Below are 19,188 nucleotides of genomic sequence, written 5' to 3'. Positions count from 1 at the left end.
TGCTTGCTGTGAATGTCCCCAGTGTAATTAATTGACCCAGTTTCTGGTATACTTTGTGACTTTGTGCGTATCTATATGTGTGACCATTTGTCGGCTGACCTGATATCCAAGTAGGTTCAAACCGTATTTGATCGACAGGTGTAGAAAGTCTTTGAGGCAGGAATTTGGCTCAGTCATTGTGGTGGAAAACCACCAGCCCATATAGCAACCTTACACTGCATAGACAAACTATTCCTGAGCTGAATACTGTCCTTTCTGTTTCAGTATATTTACAAAGTCACTGATTCTTTCCATCTCTACCTTACCATCTGTGTTTCTTTGGCTTCCCTTGTTTTTTCTGCTCTCTTTTTGTCATCCTCAGCTACTGGAAGCAGCTGTGCACTTAGAAAGATGTATTCTGGCTCAAGCAAATATCCACAAAAATGTGTGTGTGAAATAGAGAGTGAGAGCAAGAGAGAGATTATATTTTGTCTTCATTATGTTATTTGACCAGACTGGAGAATAGTTTTGATTTTATGCGAATTTTAAACATCATTACCTTGTTTGGTGGGATTGGCTATTAAAATGTGTCATTGCCAGTGTTGAAAATGTTTTATTTATTTTTTTATTTTTTTGGCAGGAGTACTGTTAGAGGTATTATATGGCTGTAGTTTATATGACTCTGTGTGTGTGTGTGTATGTGTGTAGTATGTAGCATGTATAGTACATATGTATGTAATACAGACTCTCCTCTCCTTTCCTCTCAGCCTTGACAGTGCAGTAGTTCATTAAAGACCTCAGCCTCATTTGCACCATCTGCTTCCTGTCTCCCTGTGAGCCTTCATTGTGTCACCACCCCCACCCTTCTCCATCCTTTCTTCTCCACCTGCCTGTCTCTCTCTCTGTGTCCTTCTGCCTCAGTGCTCAGCTGGAATGACAGCCAGAAATGGCAGCCTGCGGGACATCCTTCCTTGTATTTGTTCCCGTGTGTGTATGTGTGTTTGTGTGTGTGTGTGTGTGTATGCTTTTTTCAGTGCCTTAGTCCTGTTTGAGTAGACTCATCATACTCACTGAGTCACCTATTCCATAATTTATAAGGAGTGTGGGCTTTTCTAAAGACAGCCAAACAAGGACACACACTTGTGTATCTTTGTGTGTATGTCTAAGTAGTGTCATTTAGGAATAGGAATAGGTGTGAATGTGTATAAAAGGCCTGCCACTGTGTGTCCAGCTGAATCGTTTATCCAAATCTGTCTCAAAAAAATAAAATAAAATTCTTCTCTAATTACATTAAATCCTTTATATCAACAAAGAACTAATGCAAAGTGCAAAAAGGTATGTAGTATACACATAGCATAGAATTTAAAGGTCAATCAAACAAGAAAGAAATGTAATCAAAACATTTTATATGGCAATTTTCAGGCAAAAAAGTAGTTCCATGTCCAGTATAATATAATGACTTATAACATAAGACATACATTTTTAAAGTGAGATGGGTGAGTATAACCAGTGTAACCACATCATAAAATGTGACAGCTTTCGAACTGGATCAGATGTAATAGTCCTTTATCTCCCTTTACTGTTGTCTTTGTTAAGTGAGTAATAAATTACCAGATTCGACTCTTCATACCCCATTAGATTTACAACAAAGTGACCTTACATGATTAAGCTTGAACAGTGCCTCTATGAATGACCAGCATCCTGTAGGACATTATACAGCATGAGGTATTATTTAGCTGACAAGGTTTGTCTGTGCCTGTGATGGCCCCCACTGAATGCACATTAGGCTATTTGCCATACAGCTGTGTCCCAATAATATGAAGACCTCCTGCAGGACATCAGTTTGTGACATATTAGTTTAGAAAACAAACTCCACTGTGACTTAAGTAAATTATTTTCTAGGTTGTAGGTGGCTTAAACTTGTATGTATACGGTTGTGAGTATGTATGTGGAAATATGTGTTCTGATTATTGGCTGCTTGGTTATTGTAATTAACACCTGCTCATGGCTAGCATACTGCCCACTGTTGTGTGTGTGTGTGTGTGTGTGTGTGTGTGTGTGTGTGTGTTTCTTTCTTTTTGGCTCCTTGACAGGTCAGTGCAGCATGACCGTGTCTGTCATTGTGTTTTAGCACTGACTGGTAGAGCATGCAGGCTTTGTCAAAGCTCATAAGAGTGCTCTGCACCGGCCAGACAGATGTCTGCGTGGGAGTGCGTGTGTGTGTGTGTGTGGTTTGCTGTGTTTTACTTGGTGACGCGCAGTGGTCTGTGTCACCCTCGTCAGCTGGTGTTTCTGGATTTTTGTGATAGGAGCTGATTGGTAGGGAAGGCGCACACACACACATACCACTGTGAGTCCTGATCTATCGACACTCAAGAGGTAACTCCTGTACTTTTTAGAAGATCTTACAAATTGTAGCAGCACACAGAGATCACCCTGTCATCGGCTCCCATTTCTTTACTGCCATCTTCAGGAATCACCCTACAGATAGCATTCCTGAAATGGGTTGGCTTCACATTAATCAAACCCTTTCCCAAGTCATACAGACTGTATTTATTAGCTGTTGACAACCTCTGCCAACTACTGTTCTATACTAAGGAAGCCTGCTCTGTGTTTGTATATCCATCTGTTAGAGGGAAGGAGAAAACAGTTTTTTTTCCTTCTAGTTTTCTAGTTTTTAACAGAAACATGTCACAGGCAAAACTCTGGTTGATGTTTATGGGTTTATGGTTGAAGCTGGTTCTTACACTGAATTGGACTGAGTTGTACAGATGAGAAAAAAGGTGATTGAAACCAGAGAGTATTACTATCATCATGTGTAGTTTTTGACTTTAACGTTTTTGTCTGAGGGAAGTGGTGGCTACTGTAGCTTGTTCAACTAAACTTAAATTCTATTTGCTTACTCAATGTTGTTGATTGAACTATAACACATTTGAATATTTTAATATGTGTGTTTGGGGCTGCGTTCGTGAAGAATGACATGGTGTGTGGCTGCAATAAGCTGATGTTAATGTCAGAGGGCAAGAATATGTGGGGTAAAGTTAGGGAGATCTTTGGGCAATGGTGATCACACACACACACACACACACACACACACACACACACACACACACACACACACACACACACACACACACACACACACAGGGACCACAGATAGGCAAACAAAAACAACATCCAGTTTTTTGACCACTTGCTCTGTCACTCCTGAAGGCAATGAGATGACACATCCTTGAGGGTCTCCAAGTCAGCGTTCCTGTTTGCCTTGAATGAATTACTTAATAAATAATATAAAATTAAATTACGCACATTTGAAACATGAAATTACGCAGTCTGTTTTAATTTGCTGCATTGTAACGTCTATGCTATGTCTTTGCCTGATTTTGTACTCTGTAGGTGATAAGAGTAGTAGGCCATCTCTTTTTAGTAGTAGTCATTGTTCTCTCCTTGACTGGTCTATATTAGAGTTGTCCGAGAGCAATACAAGTAGTTGCAGCAGGAAACTTATAGCCATAAGTGTACGCCTGCACTGACACACAGACATGCTTACAATAAGTCCTTGACCGTCTTGCCCTCCAGCTCACTCCTGGTGGGATGAGATCATTATTACTGGCTAGCTGATGGACCTGGAGGACAGTGGTGTAGACTGTATTTATGACTGTGTGTGGGTGCGGGTGTGTGTATCTCCTGTCATGTCCTGTGTCCAGGCATGCTCCCAGGGCCAGGCTGAGTGAGTGATGAACATACAGTGGCAGGACCAGCGATGACTGAGTGAGATCCAGGCACTCAGGCCTCACCAAAGGTTTGAAGGTTGCATAGAAGGAGGAGCAGGGGGGACAGATGGATTTAGAGGCATGGAAAGGCCTCAGCCTGGCTGTGGGGTGTATCTTCATTTAAGAAGAGGAAAATGAACCCATGGGTACATGAAAAGGTTATGTCTTAGACTTAATACAGGATGGGTAGAGGAAGACAGAGAAAGTTTGGAAATGTTAAACACAAATTGTAGTAGGCAAATAATAGCAATAATACAGCTCCTTCAAAAATATAAATTTTAATTTGTTTTCTTAATCCTTTCTTATTTGAGCAAGACACGTATGTCACAGAGCACCTCCATAATTTAGTGTGCAACCATAAAAGCATATTTAGATATTTATTCATTTATTGAATTGGAAAAGGAGGAGTTACTAAAATATATGAGTTGATGGATAAATGTAGTCTTCTCAAGACTCTGACCACTTTTGGAAGGAGAGAGTGCTGGATGGAAGGTTACAATTGGAGAGGAAAGAATGGGTACATTCAGAGCTGTCCTTTAGTCAAATCATTACTGTCGTCATCACAGAGAAACCACATTACTTTGGAGGTTGAAACTAGAAATGGAGGATGAGATTTAAAGAACGAGAGCGATGGATGAGGACATGGACATCCCTCAAGATGAGTTTGCACAGAATTGTAATTTAAAAGAATTTGATTTTGATTATAGACTGAACATTACACAGGATGACTAACTTGTTAACTGATGATGGGAGAGGGAACTAGGTAGAAAAGGTAGGGAGCGGTGTGATGTACTTCTGCTTTGAGTTGTTGCCCCAGGAAGCTGTGAAATCTGTTCCTTTGTCCATCTCTAGTATATGCTTCTCCTTCCTCACTTACCTACTTACCTTAAGTGGCAATGTTCACTCTAAAGGGTATGAAATGGCCGTGACATCTGTGTCCCCCTTCTGTACTATCCTTAATTTCTTTTTCCTTATTTCCTCTTTACTTTTTGTTCCTCCCTTCTTTACTTCATTCCTTCCTGCTTTCCATCCTTCCTTCTTCCAACCCTCCAGGAGCTACAGGAGATATATAGCTTGGTTTATTACTAGTATAACCAGCTTTCAGACAGATAATTGAAAAGTTAAGTTAAGTCAGTTTTGTTTATATAGCCCATTATCACAAATCATAAATTTGCCTCAATGAGCTTCACAATCTGAACAGCATACGACAACCTCTATCCTTAGACCCTTAATTTGATGTATTAATACACCTTTGTTTTACAGCAGATGGTACCACAGCTAACCAATGTTTCTTGAAAAAGGTATATTTGTGCTTGTGTATGTAGCTCATCATGGGTAGACAAGTGGCATCGGGCTGAGGACCTTTGGCTTTCGCAGGTGGTGGACAGTGAATATTTGCCAGCCTCATCCATATCACCCACAGCCCTCTCTCTCCTCCCAGCATGCCTCACCGGTGGTCAGCCTCTGTTCCTTCTTCTTCCCCTCCTTCCACCCACCCTCCATGTCATCCTCCCCTAGGGTGCCAGTGTTTCCTGCGTGTGACAAACATGTGTGATGAGTCTGTGTGACATGCCACGTGTGTATTTGTGATTTCGGGTGTGTGTGTGTGCATTCTGGTGTGTATGTGTTTGTGCGTGACACAAGTGCAGGCCTTTCCTGCTACCAGATTGACATGAGTGTCTGTGAGGCTTTGCTCTTTTCAGACGTGCCTCACACTGGCAGTTGGAGTTTATGTGTGTGTGTGTGTGCCTGCCTGCCTTCTAGCGCCTCGCTAGAGACTGACGGTCCCTGACACCTGCCATTTGGACGCTTTTCTCTGTGAAAAATGTCATCGTCTTCAGACCCGACGTGTGTGTGTGTGTGTGTCTGTGTGAGACAGAGAGCTGGTGCATCCCTCAATTTGTCTCCCTGAGGTCAAGCTTTGCAGCTGACTGAACAATGGACCAAAGCTGTTTGAGCGACCAGGACAGAGAAACTTATGTGTGAGTGTGTGTGTGTGTGTGTTTTTTGTATGAATATATTTTGGGCTGGTAATACGTGACACAACAGCTCCTTCTAAGACAGTAAAATGAGGCCAATCCAAGTATCTTGAACAAACTGAGTTGTGGACAAAGAACGTGCCAGATTGAGCCATTATAGTATGACACTTTATAGGTGTTTACATGCAATCCTCAGCTTTCTCAAGTGTCCGAATTGAAAGCCATCTAGTATTTTGTACTTCAACTGGCTAGTAGTCATTTCCCACTGAGCGCCTTGATTCTTTCATGGTAAAGCAGGTTACTTATAGATTTTTTTGTTTTAATCGCTCAGGTAACTCCACTTGTTAGTGTCTTTGCATTGAATGGAATTTGTGGTTCAGTAAGATTTCTCCCACTAGTTTCTGTGTACTTTTTAAGAAGCCCACCAGATATATCATTAATATAGGCCCTATAAAAAAAGCAGTGCAACTGTGTTCTGTTTTCTTCAGATATCATAGGTATTACTAGATAAATGAGGGAAGGTTCAATAATGTTGTATAGTATAGAAGTGTATAAATAATACATTACATAGCTTGCAATATGTTACTTGCACCTCATTTGTGAATATTAGCAACTTTCATGCAGAACCATAAACCTGGAACTGAATTTGGGGATATATGATCTCAAGGAAAAAAATATATTCTACAGTTAAATGAACTATGACTTTATGGACTCCTGATACATTGTTTGATTTTTTTAAAAAACATTTTTTTTTACCAAACCTAGAGCTTTTTACAAATTACACTGGAATCAACCCAGGTGGTGGAGGTGCTTCAGATCCATATGACAAGCTTAAGGTTTTGGACCCTTTGAAGAATCTTTTTGGGGCACATATTTACGTATTGTCTGTGTCCATGGGCCTAGAATACTTAGAAATACATCAATTTCTTCAAACCAAACATCAATCTTGCATTATTTTTTTTACCTACAGTGCTGTTACAGTCAAAAAAGGCACACATAAGCAATTTTGTACGTATATATTTTTTAAATTTAGGAGGACTTGCAGTTCTAAAAATGTCATTTTCACTTGCAATATGCTAGCACTGATTTGCACTGTAGTGCCATTGATATATTAAGATATAGGCCTTTTGTATATCTTTTATACCATTAGCATTTAGTCTTAAAATCTTCTTTTCAACAAATTCTGTCTGTCTCTGCTCACTCGCTTCCCCCTTTCCCCCCTTTTTGTCCTGTGTATCAGATTAGTTGGTGATATTATTGCCCCTCTAATTTTCTGACTGATCTGATGAGCTGTTTTTAATTTAGATTAGGGCTGTGTGAGCCAGAAGGCTGTAATGAGGTATCAAAGTGTGTATCCATCTCTTCCAATGTTAGGTTTCTTGAGGGGCAGCAGGGGGCCAGTCATGATGTGTGTGTTTGTGTGTCAGGCCCAAGGGTGTGTCTCAAAGACGACCAGTAGGGGAACAGATAGTGGAGCCAGTTTGTGACTTTGCCCCAGGATGGGACAGGGCTAAAGGCAGGCCTGTGTTTACGTGTGTGTGTGTGTGTGTGTGTGTGTGTGTGTGTGTGTGTGTATACAATTGAGAGAGCAAAAGAATGCGAATAAACGATAACCCTACAGGGCCCCCGAGTCATCGCTTTACACCAAGAGGCGACCATTGACTTTGTGTCTGAGTGTGTGTGTGTGCGTGTGCTTCGACCATCCACCCACTTAGGCCAGAGAGCTGGAGAGCAGACAACCTTCTGCTGGCTGCCAGGATGATGCCCTCACTATGGCGACAGCCATGGACGCTATGGTGATGAGGGCTCAGAGCTGTATCCATGACAGTGCTGATACCCAGCTGCCCCAGCGGCAGCCTTAATTAAGTTAGACATGATAGGGGCTGGTGGCGACCCTTTCTTTTCTCTCATATCCTCTTGTGTTTTATTTTTCTGTGTTCTTAATGATATCTTTTCACTTTTTTCTACTTTTGTCTGCCCAATCTCTCTGTTTCTCTCTTTTTGTCATTCTTCCTTTCTTTCTCACACAAAAGGCAACACAAGGCTCTACCACTCTTTTACTTGACCTCCATTGTCCTACTGTCGCTGAATGAGGGCAGAAAGGGAGGTTAGAGGTGTGCGTTCTGTTTTTTCCCCTCATGTGGCATAATTGAAAGCCTTGTCTATCTTCATACTCTGTTTTAGAGAGAGCTGCATGAGATTGAGTGAATATTTTTGAATTATATTCATATTATCTGCTGTGTCTTACTCAGCATGAATTAATATTTGTGTGTCTTTGTGTGCGTACATGCATCTGCATGAGACAGAGTGTGTCAGGTTAATGACCAGCTCTTCCCTGACCTCCTTGAAGGTCATGTGCCAGTGCTCGTTAGTAGTGTCACCATGGCGATATGTCAGCTGTCAGCACGATGGGTCGGGAGCTGACAAAAAGAACAGTAGGGGGAGGACTAGATGAATAGAGGGGATGGGAAAGAGAGGATAAAAGGGGGAGGGAGGACAAGTTCATTTAAATGTGATTCTCATCAGAAGGCCTCTGCCACTCCTCATTAACAAGATACTTGTAATTGGCAAGGTTGTTGTGGCAAGGTCCTGGCCTCTGGGATAGCTTGTGTGTGTGTGTGTGTGTGTGTGTGTGTGTGTGTGTGTGTGTGTGTGAGAGAGCGAGAGAGAGAGTGAGTGTGTACCACAGAAGGCCTCATTCTGAGTTTTTGACAATGGGGAGGTGCTGACCCCCTCGTCATATTGGTCAGCCCTGAGGAAAAAGCCCCCCTTTCTTCCTCCAATCCTCCCTCCCTCTCTCTCCATCCACCCGAGAGAATAGAAGGACTAAACAACATGACAGCCTCAGTTGTATGTCGGTAACATTAACATGGGTATCAGTGGCTTTGTTGTACCACTATCCTGTCTATGTGGTGATGGATGATAAGCGGCCTACTTTAGACTGAATACATTAACATGGGAAATGGTATCATTTGTTGCCATGTAAACCCAATATTGTCATGTAGAACCTATTCAAATGTTTAAAAAAAATCAGTAATAAAGAAATTTTAGCTGATTTAAATGCATCTTTGCAAGTTGAGTCTACTTTTTTTTTTTTAGGAAAATCCTACTTATTCTGCCTTTAAGCCATTTTAAAATGCCATAAGTCCTTTGTATCTAGTAGTAATTACTTGCTATTCATTGTAATTTCCAACCTGTCATCTTTTCACAAGAATATCCAGTCTTATCCAGTCTCCAGTGTTAATTTAAATATTGCTTCTATAATATCTGTTTTGGTCAATTATATAACATTAAAATGTACATGAAACTAAGCAATACATAAATGTATATTTATTAGGACTGCAAGGTATAACAGTGTCATTCTTGCAAACCCCAAGTCACTGTTTGATTGTGCTGAGACAACCAATCACTTAAATTAATTAAGCCTGTGCCTCTTTTTTTGTTATTGTACCTCGGACAGAAATGTCTCTTTTCACCTAAACATTCCGCTAAACTCTGTCTCTGTCTCTCAGGTAGAAGTAGGGCATACCGTGCCTGAATCTTTACATTTTTACACACCATATTTTAAATGTTTGTTCATGAAATGTTGGACTTCAGTGATGTGTTTGTGACAGCAGCTGGTGTCTGCAGAAACACACTGTGGAGGCAGACCTGTAGATTAAATAACTGCACAGCTTCTTTTTTTTTTTTACCTCATATATTTTAGTAGACAGTTTAGTTCCAAAACTAGACACACACTTAGTTCTTTTCATAAATTAGCTTAAGCTGTTGACTGCCATTCAGAAATTGACCGCAAATTATGGACCAATCTGACTGTGGGAAATTAATATACAAGAATTCAGTTTGGAATGTTATTGGTCTTTTTTGTCTTCAGGTCTACACAAGAATGAACAAAAGAACATCATCTTCTTGATTTCTGAGCAAGAATTGTACATCTAATTCTCAATCTCATTCATGACAGAATGTTTTATAGATACTGACAAATAGCAGTACATCCCAATGACCTCTAGATGGCAGTAGTGTCACATAAATTACAAGTGCACCGCAGAGGTCCGCTGACTCCATGTCCTGTACTTTATCAAATACATACACAAACACTCATACTGTCTGTTAGTAAAGTGTCAGTCCTTTCAATGTAAAAAGGTGGTCGTACTCTAAACTATATTTGCAGAAACAGATGATTGTTAATCTATGCTTACCCAAAGTGTGTGCCATACTTTAAGTGGGAAAAATAATCTCACTCAGCTATCTGACTCACTAAATGACTTATTGTGTTTAGTATTCATAGTTACATACTAAGCCAATGGCTCATACATGCAATTGAGATTAATGTGGTTATTTTTACCTGCTCTCAGTTGAATAAGAATTCCTGGAGGCATTTGAAAGATTGTAATTGTGCTGTTAACGTTAAGGCAGGATGGCCGGTGATTGTGCTATTGTGGCCATAATGTCGGTAATGATGGTCAGGCTATGACTATAAAGGGTCAAGCAGAGTCAAATGAGGAACCAGTTTGAGAAGTTGTCAGCTCTATTATTTAAGGTGCAAGGCAGTGGTGATTTTCCTTAATAGCCTTGCCATTATGTCTTTCAAGCAGTGATAACTGCTCACTATGTTTTTTCTTTCCTCCCTTTGCACCCCCCTCTTTCTCCTTCACTGGCCAACCTGCCTCTTATTCTCTTTTCCTACATATCTCTCTCCTATTATCTCTCCCTTTTGATCTTTCTCTCATTCTTTGACTTTTTTCCCTTCCCTTTCTATCCTCAGTATAACCAGTGAGGCAGGAGCATCCATCTACAGTGTGAGTCCTGAGGCGGTCAAAGAGATGCCAGACTTGGACCCCAACCTTAGGAGTGCAGGTACGCTAGCCATTATTATTTTTCTTGGCCATGCTTTTAATGGGCTCTTGTCTATGGCAAAGTTATTGGTGTTGTGGAAGACACTGTGTATAGGGCTGCAACCAACGATTATTTTAATTATCGATTGCAGCTTATTAAATTGGATACATTTTTTTGTCAATAAAATGTCAGAAAATAGTGAACAATGCCCATCACAATTTCACAGAGCCCAAGGTGACCTTGTGGCCCTTCGCTTGTAAGCTGAAGTACTGTAAGAGACAAAGAAAGAGTTTAAAGAGCAAAGAGTTAACAAAATATGAACCATTGTTATACTCTACTATTGGATGTATGATAAAGTAAGTGATGATAATACTGGTGAGGACAATGCATAATAGCTGACAACTACCACTTAATTTTCTGTTTTTCACACACTAACAAATCACAATTTATTGTATAATGTGAGCAGGTACTAAATTTCTGTCAGAAAATATGCCCACAGATTTTTTTTTAAAGTTCCTCCTTCACCTTTCTCTCCCTCACTCACTCCGCATACTACATCATTGAAAACACAGCAGAATAAAAAAGAATCACACAGAGTTTTGGAGAACAAATGTTTCTAACAGACTTCCTCTATAAAAGCCATAAATCAAGCGAGGCTGGATTGTTCTTCACTAGTTTCCTGTGGTCAGCAGCACTGAGAGCCATGAAGAGCCATATTTATACCCCTAATGAAAGCCATTAGAAATCTATAGTGTTTGACTTTGGATGGATATAAAAAAGGGGTTGCTGAGCCAGGACACAATGGTTACAGAGTCGGATGTGGCGACAGAGTGTTTGTGTCTGTCTGTTTTACTTTTGGGGGGGGTATGTGTGTTTCTATGGAGGACCAGAACTGCCAAAATCAAAAGTTAATAAATAAATGACTCAATAAATAAATTGATATCCCATTACATGCACCAAAAATTATATTAAAATTAATTTAGGCATTTAAAATAATTTACAATGAAGCAGAAATGCATAAAGAAATGTAAAAAGAAAAGACAGAAATAAATAAGTTTGGGGAAATAAATGGGTGGAAATGCTAAGGGAAAATAATACATACATAAATAAATACATTAAAAAATGAATAAATAAATAAATAAATGAATAAATGCATGAATAAATAAACAAATTAATAAATGGAAAATTAAATTTGCAAAGTAAATAAATATGGGAATTAATACAAATGTAAATAAATACAGAAGCAAATTAAAACAGAAATATCAATTTGTGTCACATTTTATAAATTATTTAATGCATAAATTAATTGGAATATTATTTTTGGTGCATTTAATGACATACTCCATATTTTTCTGCCTTTGTCTATATGAATATCCAGTATGTATGTAGGGAATTGTGAGTTATAGGCACCTTCCATCTGTCTCGTCTATTGTTGGGAGATCTAGGGACACCTAGTGGTAATAGGCAATATTTCAACCATTCTCCAGGAGGACTGTTTTTGTGTTTAACTTATTTCTGTACTCCTCTTCAATCCGAGACAGATCAGTGCAGATCAGTTTTCCTGGACTATTGTCACTCATCGATTGCTGGTTGCAGTACGACAGGCAGTCCATACTGCAGCTCCTCAAAAGTTGAGCGATGTGTCTGAATGGGGCCTTCCTCTCTTGTTGCTTTCTTCATTGCTTCCCATTTTTTTAGAACTGTATTTGGCTCATAAACTTTCAATAGCCTAAGTGCTGGAGAGTTATGCTGGACTCCATTTTCAAATCGGCTCCTCTCAGAGAGAGGGAGAGAGTCAGAGACAGAACAGAATGAAAGCGTATTGGAGAGTTTCGGTGGTGCACTGAGCAAGGCCAGGGTTGAAACTCCATCCCTGTCTAAATATTATCTCAGGCAGCAGCCTCCCACCACAGCAGAGGAGAGAGAGAGAGGAGGAGAGCCATTGATTCCAGACATACTCCCTCTATTACATCCCATCCCTCTCTTTCTCTTTGTCTGTCCGTTACGCCTTAAAGATCTAAGTCTGACGCATCTCATGCAGCACACTACATCGCTGATCACTGAAATTCAACTATGCACACATACAAAACATTGGCAAGCAGCAGCACAGGAAGGACAGGGAAGGAGACAAACTGTTGTGTCATTTTTTATTTATCATAGTGTGTTTTTAGGAGCCTAAATTTGATGTCTGTCTTTGGTCAATCTCTATTCCTTGATAGAACTCAAACCATTAAGTAAATAGATAGATAACTATTTATGAGTTTTTGAAGTGCATTTGTTACTTTCTTTTTTCAAATATATGACTGTTTTAGGACAACTGTTGTTCCAACTTTGAAAAGATTAACAAGAAGTAACAATGAAAGGTGTTTACACCCAGAGCTGCCTTTGTCTTTTACAGGGACATGAATGTGAACAGTTATTTTGTTGTGTTATTCTCTCCCTCTCTGTGTGCCTCTGTGTGTGGGTTGGGGGGTGATGTCATGTATTACGGTGTGTATGTGTGTAAGGTTGTTTGTAATTTTTCTCCTTGTCACTGGGCCCTGCCAGCATATTCATGGAAAAGACATTTGGCTTCATGTGCAGCAGCAGGCTGAAGCTTTACAGACTCCATCGTTAAAAGCAACCCTACTTTGGTTGATACAGACTGTGTGTGTTTATTGGTGTTCTACATTTGGCATGTGTGGTGTGTAGCAGTATGCACAGGTCTGGTTAAATTAGTAGTTTTAAGGGTTCATGGCTCCAGCATCTATCAGGAAGCTAAATGACAGGTGCAGACTCCATTTGAAAGCCAGCTTTAATTATTATTATTGGGGGTGGAGGAATGACAATTAGGTTTTGCCTGCCCTCAGGCCAGCACTGTAATATGCAGACAATTTGCATATTCAGTAATTATAAATAATATGGATTTGCATATTCAATAAATTTGATTCAGATAGCAAGTTCATGAAAAACACAAACCATAGAATCTCATGAGACATAGAATCTCATGTTTGTTTCCTGTGTGTGTGCGTGCATGTCGACAGTGTCCATTGGAAGACGTGTCCAAGATCCACTGGCTGAGCTTGTGAAGATTGATCCTAAACACATAGGCATTGGAACATACCAGGTAAGTGTGTTTTCATTTCATTCTGTTGGGATGCTCCTTGTGAGTGAGAGCTTCTTGTCCCTGGGCAGTGGATCATCTGCTATGAGTTAGACTGAAGCAAAGAGCAGAGTGGACGAGTCTGTGTGACTTGATTTGACTATTTTCACTCAGACTTCTTGCAGATTTTAGTTGTGACTTTTGTATTTCAGGCAAAACAAAGAAAGCCGAAATTGGGACTTGAGGCATAAATATGAGTGAGTGATTGAAGATGTGACAGGAAAAATGTGAAAAACCTAAAGATGATGAGAGAAGAGAGGCAAGCAGGGAAGTAGATAAACTTGGCTGAGGCCTGTGTCAACAGATGATGCTAAGGGTGACAGCTAATTCAATTAATGGAGATCAGGCATGACGTATGTTTGGACATTTGCTTTTTCTTGTGTGCTTGCTGCTCCTTGTCCATATGCGTTCCAAGTGTGTGTGCAGATGATATAACAAGTTAGCTCAATGTTGATTTTGTTCTTTGCAAGTGTGTGTGTAATTGTATGAGAACGGCAAGACAAGCATTAGGTCAGTGTGCTTACTATTTACACCAGTTATTAATGCAGTATTGTTCTCCTTATATGGTAGGTGGTGGGGGAAAAAAAGGGTATGAGAAGATGGAAATAGGAACGAAACAAAAAGAATTGAAGGCAAGTAGAATAAGGTCAGATTATCAGACTGGCAACCAATAGTGAGCAATGCAGTGTTCACAGCATCCAGATGATTGATAGATCTAACAAATAGTCTTAGGTTATCTTGATTTATTTTTTATTTAAAAGACAGGAGCATGATCAGGAGATAGATAGAGGAGAGTTCTTCTTAAGTAGACTAATCTTTTGGTTCTAGTGTTAAATTGGAAGAATTCCTGTTTTGCTGATAGAGATGCGAAGGTCATTCAATGATTGGGCAGCAATAAGGGAGACAAGTCAATGTAAGGCTGTGTAGGGCTGCAACAAATGATTATTTTCTTGATTGATTAATCTATTGATAATTTTTTATTTATTTATTTAATTTTGTAAAATGTAAAACAAAAGTAAAATGTCCTGTTTGACCAAACTGGCATATTTTTTTTCAATCCACAATGATCTAAAACAGAGAAAAGCAGCAAATCTTTCGATTTCAGAAGCTGGAATCAGAATGTTTTGTTTGATAACTAGCAATTAATTAATTATCAAAATTGTTGTCAATGAATCATGATCAACCAGTGGATTAATTGACTAATTGTTTCAGCTCTAGTGAAGTGTTCAGTCTTCGTAGGGATTGAGGGAAGCCCTAAACATCAGGATTACTGAGAGGATTATGTACAGCATATACTGTAGCTAAGAGATACACTGGTGGAGATTTATTTATACTTTCCTCAATGTCAACACATTTTTTTTCTTAACATTTAGCAGCTCACACTCAGGGTGCTAAAACTATTGTCATTTGTTGGTGTTGGCTGACAAAGCATCCATTTAAAAGTATAAAGAAAGAATATCCCAATTGAAAACCACTCTTAATGAGAGGGAGAAGAGAAGGAAAGGGGGATAAAAAAGGACAGCAGAGGGTGACAAAAGTCAAAGGAATGATGGGGAGATTTAAGGGTGAGGGGGAAAAAATGGCGATTTGAAAGAGAAAGGAGGAGGTCATATTGTGCAAGTGCTTGTGCTTATGTATGTGGGGTTGAGTGTGTTAGGTCACAGGCCCGTGTCTCTCATCACGTCCTGACTGGGCTCTCTGGGGTGCCTGGGGTTCTGCACCTCTCGCTCTCAGATCATGTGACTAGGTCAACAAATGATAATATAACCGGGTAAATAAACTCTGGGTGCTGACAGATATGAGATGGGGCATCACTTTGACCTGCCTGTCAGTTCACACAAACACATACACACACACGTACACACTGTCCTCCCCATCCCTGTATGTGCTTGCGTGTGTGTGTATGTGTATACATTTTACATTTGTATTAGTATATGTGGGAGAATGAATGTTAGAAAAGTGCACTCATACATATGTGTGTTTTCTAGCAAGTTCTTTTGTGTGATTCATGGCATTTTGAGCTTTCTGAAAGTTTATTGCCATTAGACCCAAAAAGCATAAGGGCAGATGTAACTCTAGACAGCTGGCACAGCATGCTCTCTCTTTCTCTCTCCCTCTGCTGACCCAGTGAGTGACAGCTCTGAGAGAAGGGAGGAAATGAGCTGAGGGCTAAAAAAGTGAGGCCCATTAAAATCAGATTGGACGTAACTATTGGTGTGGGAACACTGTTTTCACTACAGCACCACTGGCTGACAGGTTTTTCTGGATACTGAGTTTGCCAGATACATGTCTGTATGAATGGAGAACCAATGTTATTAGTATTTTTTAATATTAGTGGTTAGCTACAGTATAATACATTTTGAAAGGCAAGTGATACTCATATAGATTTGAGATAAATTGTATTTATCGTTCAGAACACTTAATGGACAAACATTTCAGGAGTCTTTTGTTCTTTATAATTAGACACTTAGTGGGTGTGGCCTTTGGACAGCTCCTTCATCTGTCAATCAGCTCTTGATGTTGCTAAGGTCTGTTGGCAGCTGGGTAATTCCCAGGGCTGCGGAACTAACTGCTACTGGAAAATACACACAGAGACACACACTGCTGTGTAAGAAAACATTGTCTGCAGGCCGGATATTAAAGAAACTGTCATTTTCCACCTCACCTCTTTCAACCGTTCTCCTTCTCTCACTCCATCTTTTTGCTAGACTTTTACAGTTCTTGTCCCAACGACTCCCTTTTCTCTGCCTTTCTTTCATGCCATATTTTCTTCTCTTTCAAGTGGTAGAACATGTATTGTGGGCATACACATTTGCTGCTTGTTGTCACAATGTCACCTGTTTAAACCAGAGAATCCAAACGTGGTCAGGAAATTAAGAGTCTGAATAGGTCTGAGGTTGGGCAAAGAAGGTGCAACCACCATGGCTCTAATAAGCCACGGCGGTTGGATGGATATATAGTGCTTTGTGTGTGTACAGCCGTGCAAATGTGTATGTGTGCACTTGAGCATGCTATTTTTCACTCTTGAATGGTAGTGCCTACAGGGGAGACAGGAGCAGACAGAGCTTGGAGAAGGAAGGAGAACGAAAAATGGAGGGTTGACAGTGATTGAAAATTCCTGCCTCTGCGTTTTGAGGCGTGGGAAAAAAACAGGATCTTACAGATTTGATCAGTGGCAGAAGCTGCCAAACTTTATCTGCTACTATTTTAATTATTTCCCTTAGGTCTGTCACAGCATGTGTTTGTGTGTTGAGTGAGGTTGTGAGATGAGTCAAGCTAGTATAATGGATTTAAACAGGCGCATGCCAATTCTCTACTTATTCAACAATTTATAAAACATTAACTGGCTGTTGTCATGTCAGGCTACTTATTCTAGCGCTGTACAGTTTACACTGAGTGAGGATGTTTGTGTTTCAGTGGTAAAGTTTGAATGTAAGTAAATGTAAGTAAACCTTTTATTTTTATAGGTACCATCTAATACCAAGGTTGTTACATGCTTTATATGGAAGGAAATTAAACCAGTGGTTGAAGGATAAAGCATACAAACATCAGAAAACGAATTTAAAGTGTAAAATAAGATCAGTCACATTATAATCAGGAACTGAGAAGTACTATGGAAAGGAAGTAACAGTGTGTTTTTGGATATTTAGAATCATGATCTGAGCTTACACAACTGGGAAAGATATTCTAAACTGATTTTATTCTAAGTCAAAAATCCTGCTCAAGTCAGTGTGTCATTTGGACTTTCTGTGCCTGTTGTGAAACTTATTCTGTTTTGATTTTCTCATGCTCTGTTTTGCAGTCCCTCAGGTAATATATATGTGTGTGTGTGATTGTTTTGCAGGAAGTAGAGAAATAGCCATTAGGCATTAATGAAGGGTGTTGGAAAAACATAAAACCATCTCCTTGCTGTCATATCGCTTTCAGCTGACGATTTACGACTGGTATTTAACTATGCACGTATTCACACATCCACACATGCGCACACACACACACACACACACACACACACATTCACAGACTCTAAGCCAAGCCTACCTGTCTGGAATAGTATACAATATATTTCAGAGGGAGTTCTCAGAGGTCTTATAGAAGCTGTCAGTCAAAGAGTGCATGACCTTCAGATTACCTCAGGCACCTTGTTAGTTTGTACACATAGTCCATTGATTATCTGAGAGTGAAAGTTGTGAAGTAGGAGTTTCACAGCATTGTCTTACACATGCACAAGGGAGCACACATTTGAAGAGAGTACACTTCAAATACTGCCTTCTGTTTTTTCAAACATTATAATATAAAACGTCACACGAATGACATGCAAGCACTCAAACAGCATCCAAAACACAATGGAGTAAAAACTAGCGAGTTAGTGTTGTAGATTGTTTTTACAAAACAACAGAGGATGCTATGGAGATCCGTCATCTCTCCTTCCAAACAATCGTGCTGTCAAGTTGCGGTGCAGAACTCCTCCGTCGCACCAGACAAACTCAGGTTTTGCACCGGGACTTGACAGCACGCAGCATGGATTCTACGCAGCCATGGATGTATTATAAGAGCATCCATGAGCCGCTCTGATGCACTTCCGTCACTCTGGATTTGACGTTGTTGTTGTGTATTGCGTTGCGAGTGACGCAAAAGACACTTTGAAACACACTTTGAGCGACCAGAGCGTCCGGACTGAGATGCATCTGTAGAAATCTGATTGGAATCGCCTTTCAACCCACCTCTTAATGTCGCTTCGATCCGATTTGCAAAAATTGCCCTTCATGTGGTTTTTGGCTGTCCAGACTTTCAAAAATCAATCTCGATACAATCTGGATATGCCAAAAAACGAATTTGGACTGGCAGTCTGAACAAGACCGAAGAGAGGCCAAATGCCATTTGACCCTACAGTTCAGTCACTGTAATCATCTTACAGTTATACTTCCATCATTTACTGCCCTCAGGCTCTTGGCCCCAGCATGGTTCCGGTTGCCAAGCTCTTAGTGGCATCACTCATAAACGGTATTTCAATCTGCTGTCAGTCCAAAGACCTCTGACATCCTTGTCAGTCACCACCTCCACTCTCAGCAGTTGCTTCGCCTCCCTTTTTTCTCTCTGGTTCTCTATATTTATCAAATGTGGATTTAGATCATGTATATGCCTCATGTTACAAAGGAAACCTGTATGTGTGTTTCTTTATCAGAGAAAAGGACATTAATGTTTTTCGGGTTCTCAGTAAAATAACTCACAAAGTAGCTTGTTTTGGTTTTCTGTCTTTCTTCCCTGCTCTTTCTCACCCCTCTCTCGTTCTCTATCTCTCTCTGATTGGCAGGTGGTAACTCAGCAGCATTTAAGTACTCAAGGTGCAGACAGAAGCACTTTGTTCATGTGTATTGGTTGGCTGGCTTCAGCTGGTTTCCAGCCAATCCAATCATGACCTTCACACATAGGGATCCACTCCATTGGCTCTGGGAGATTTTGAGGTTTGGGGGTCCGGGCG

General features: G+C 40.1%; 1 protein-coding gene across 1 annotated transcript in view; it reads left to right on the top strand.

The window, feature by feature from the left end:
* Positions 1 to 19,188, top strand: part of srbd1 (S1 RNA binding domain 1) — a 55,340-nt gene that overhangs the window by 17,392 nt on the left and 18,760 nt on the right. The window contains exons 15-16 of the mRNA XM_044213399.1: positions 10,497 to 10,588; positions 13,591 to 13,673. Coding sequence (XP_044069334.1) covers positions 10,497 to 10,588; positions 13,591 to 13,673 — 175 coding nt within the window. The remainder of the gene's footprint in view (positions 1 to 10,496; positions 10,589 to 13,590; positions 13,674 to 19,188) is intronic.

Source organism: Siniperca chuatsi, linkage group LG11 (genome assembly GCF_020085105.1).
Source record: "Siniperca chuatsi isolate FFG_IHB_CAS linkage group LG11, ASM2008510v1, whole genome shotgun sequence".
Taxonomy (NCBI): Eukaryota; Metazoa; Chordata; class Actinopteri; order Centrarchiformes; family Sinipercidae; genus Siniperca; species Siniperca chuatsi.
This window is presented reverse-complemented; position numbering and strand designations above follow the sequence as displayed.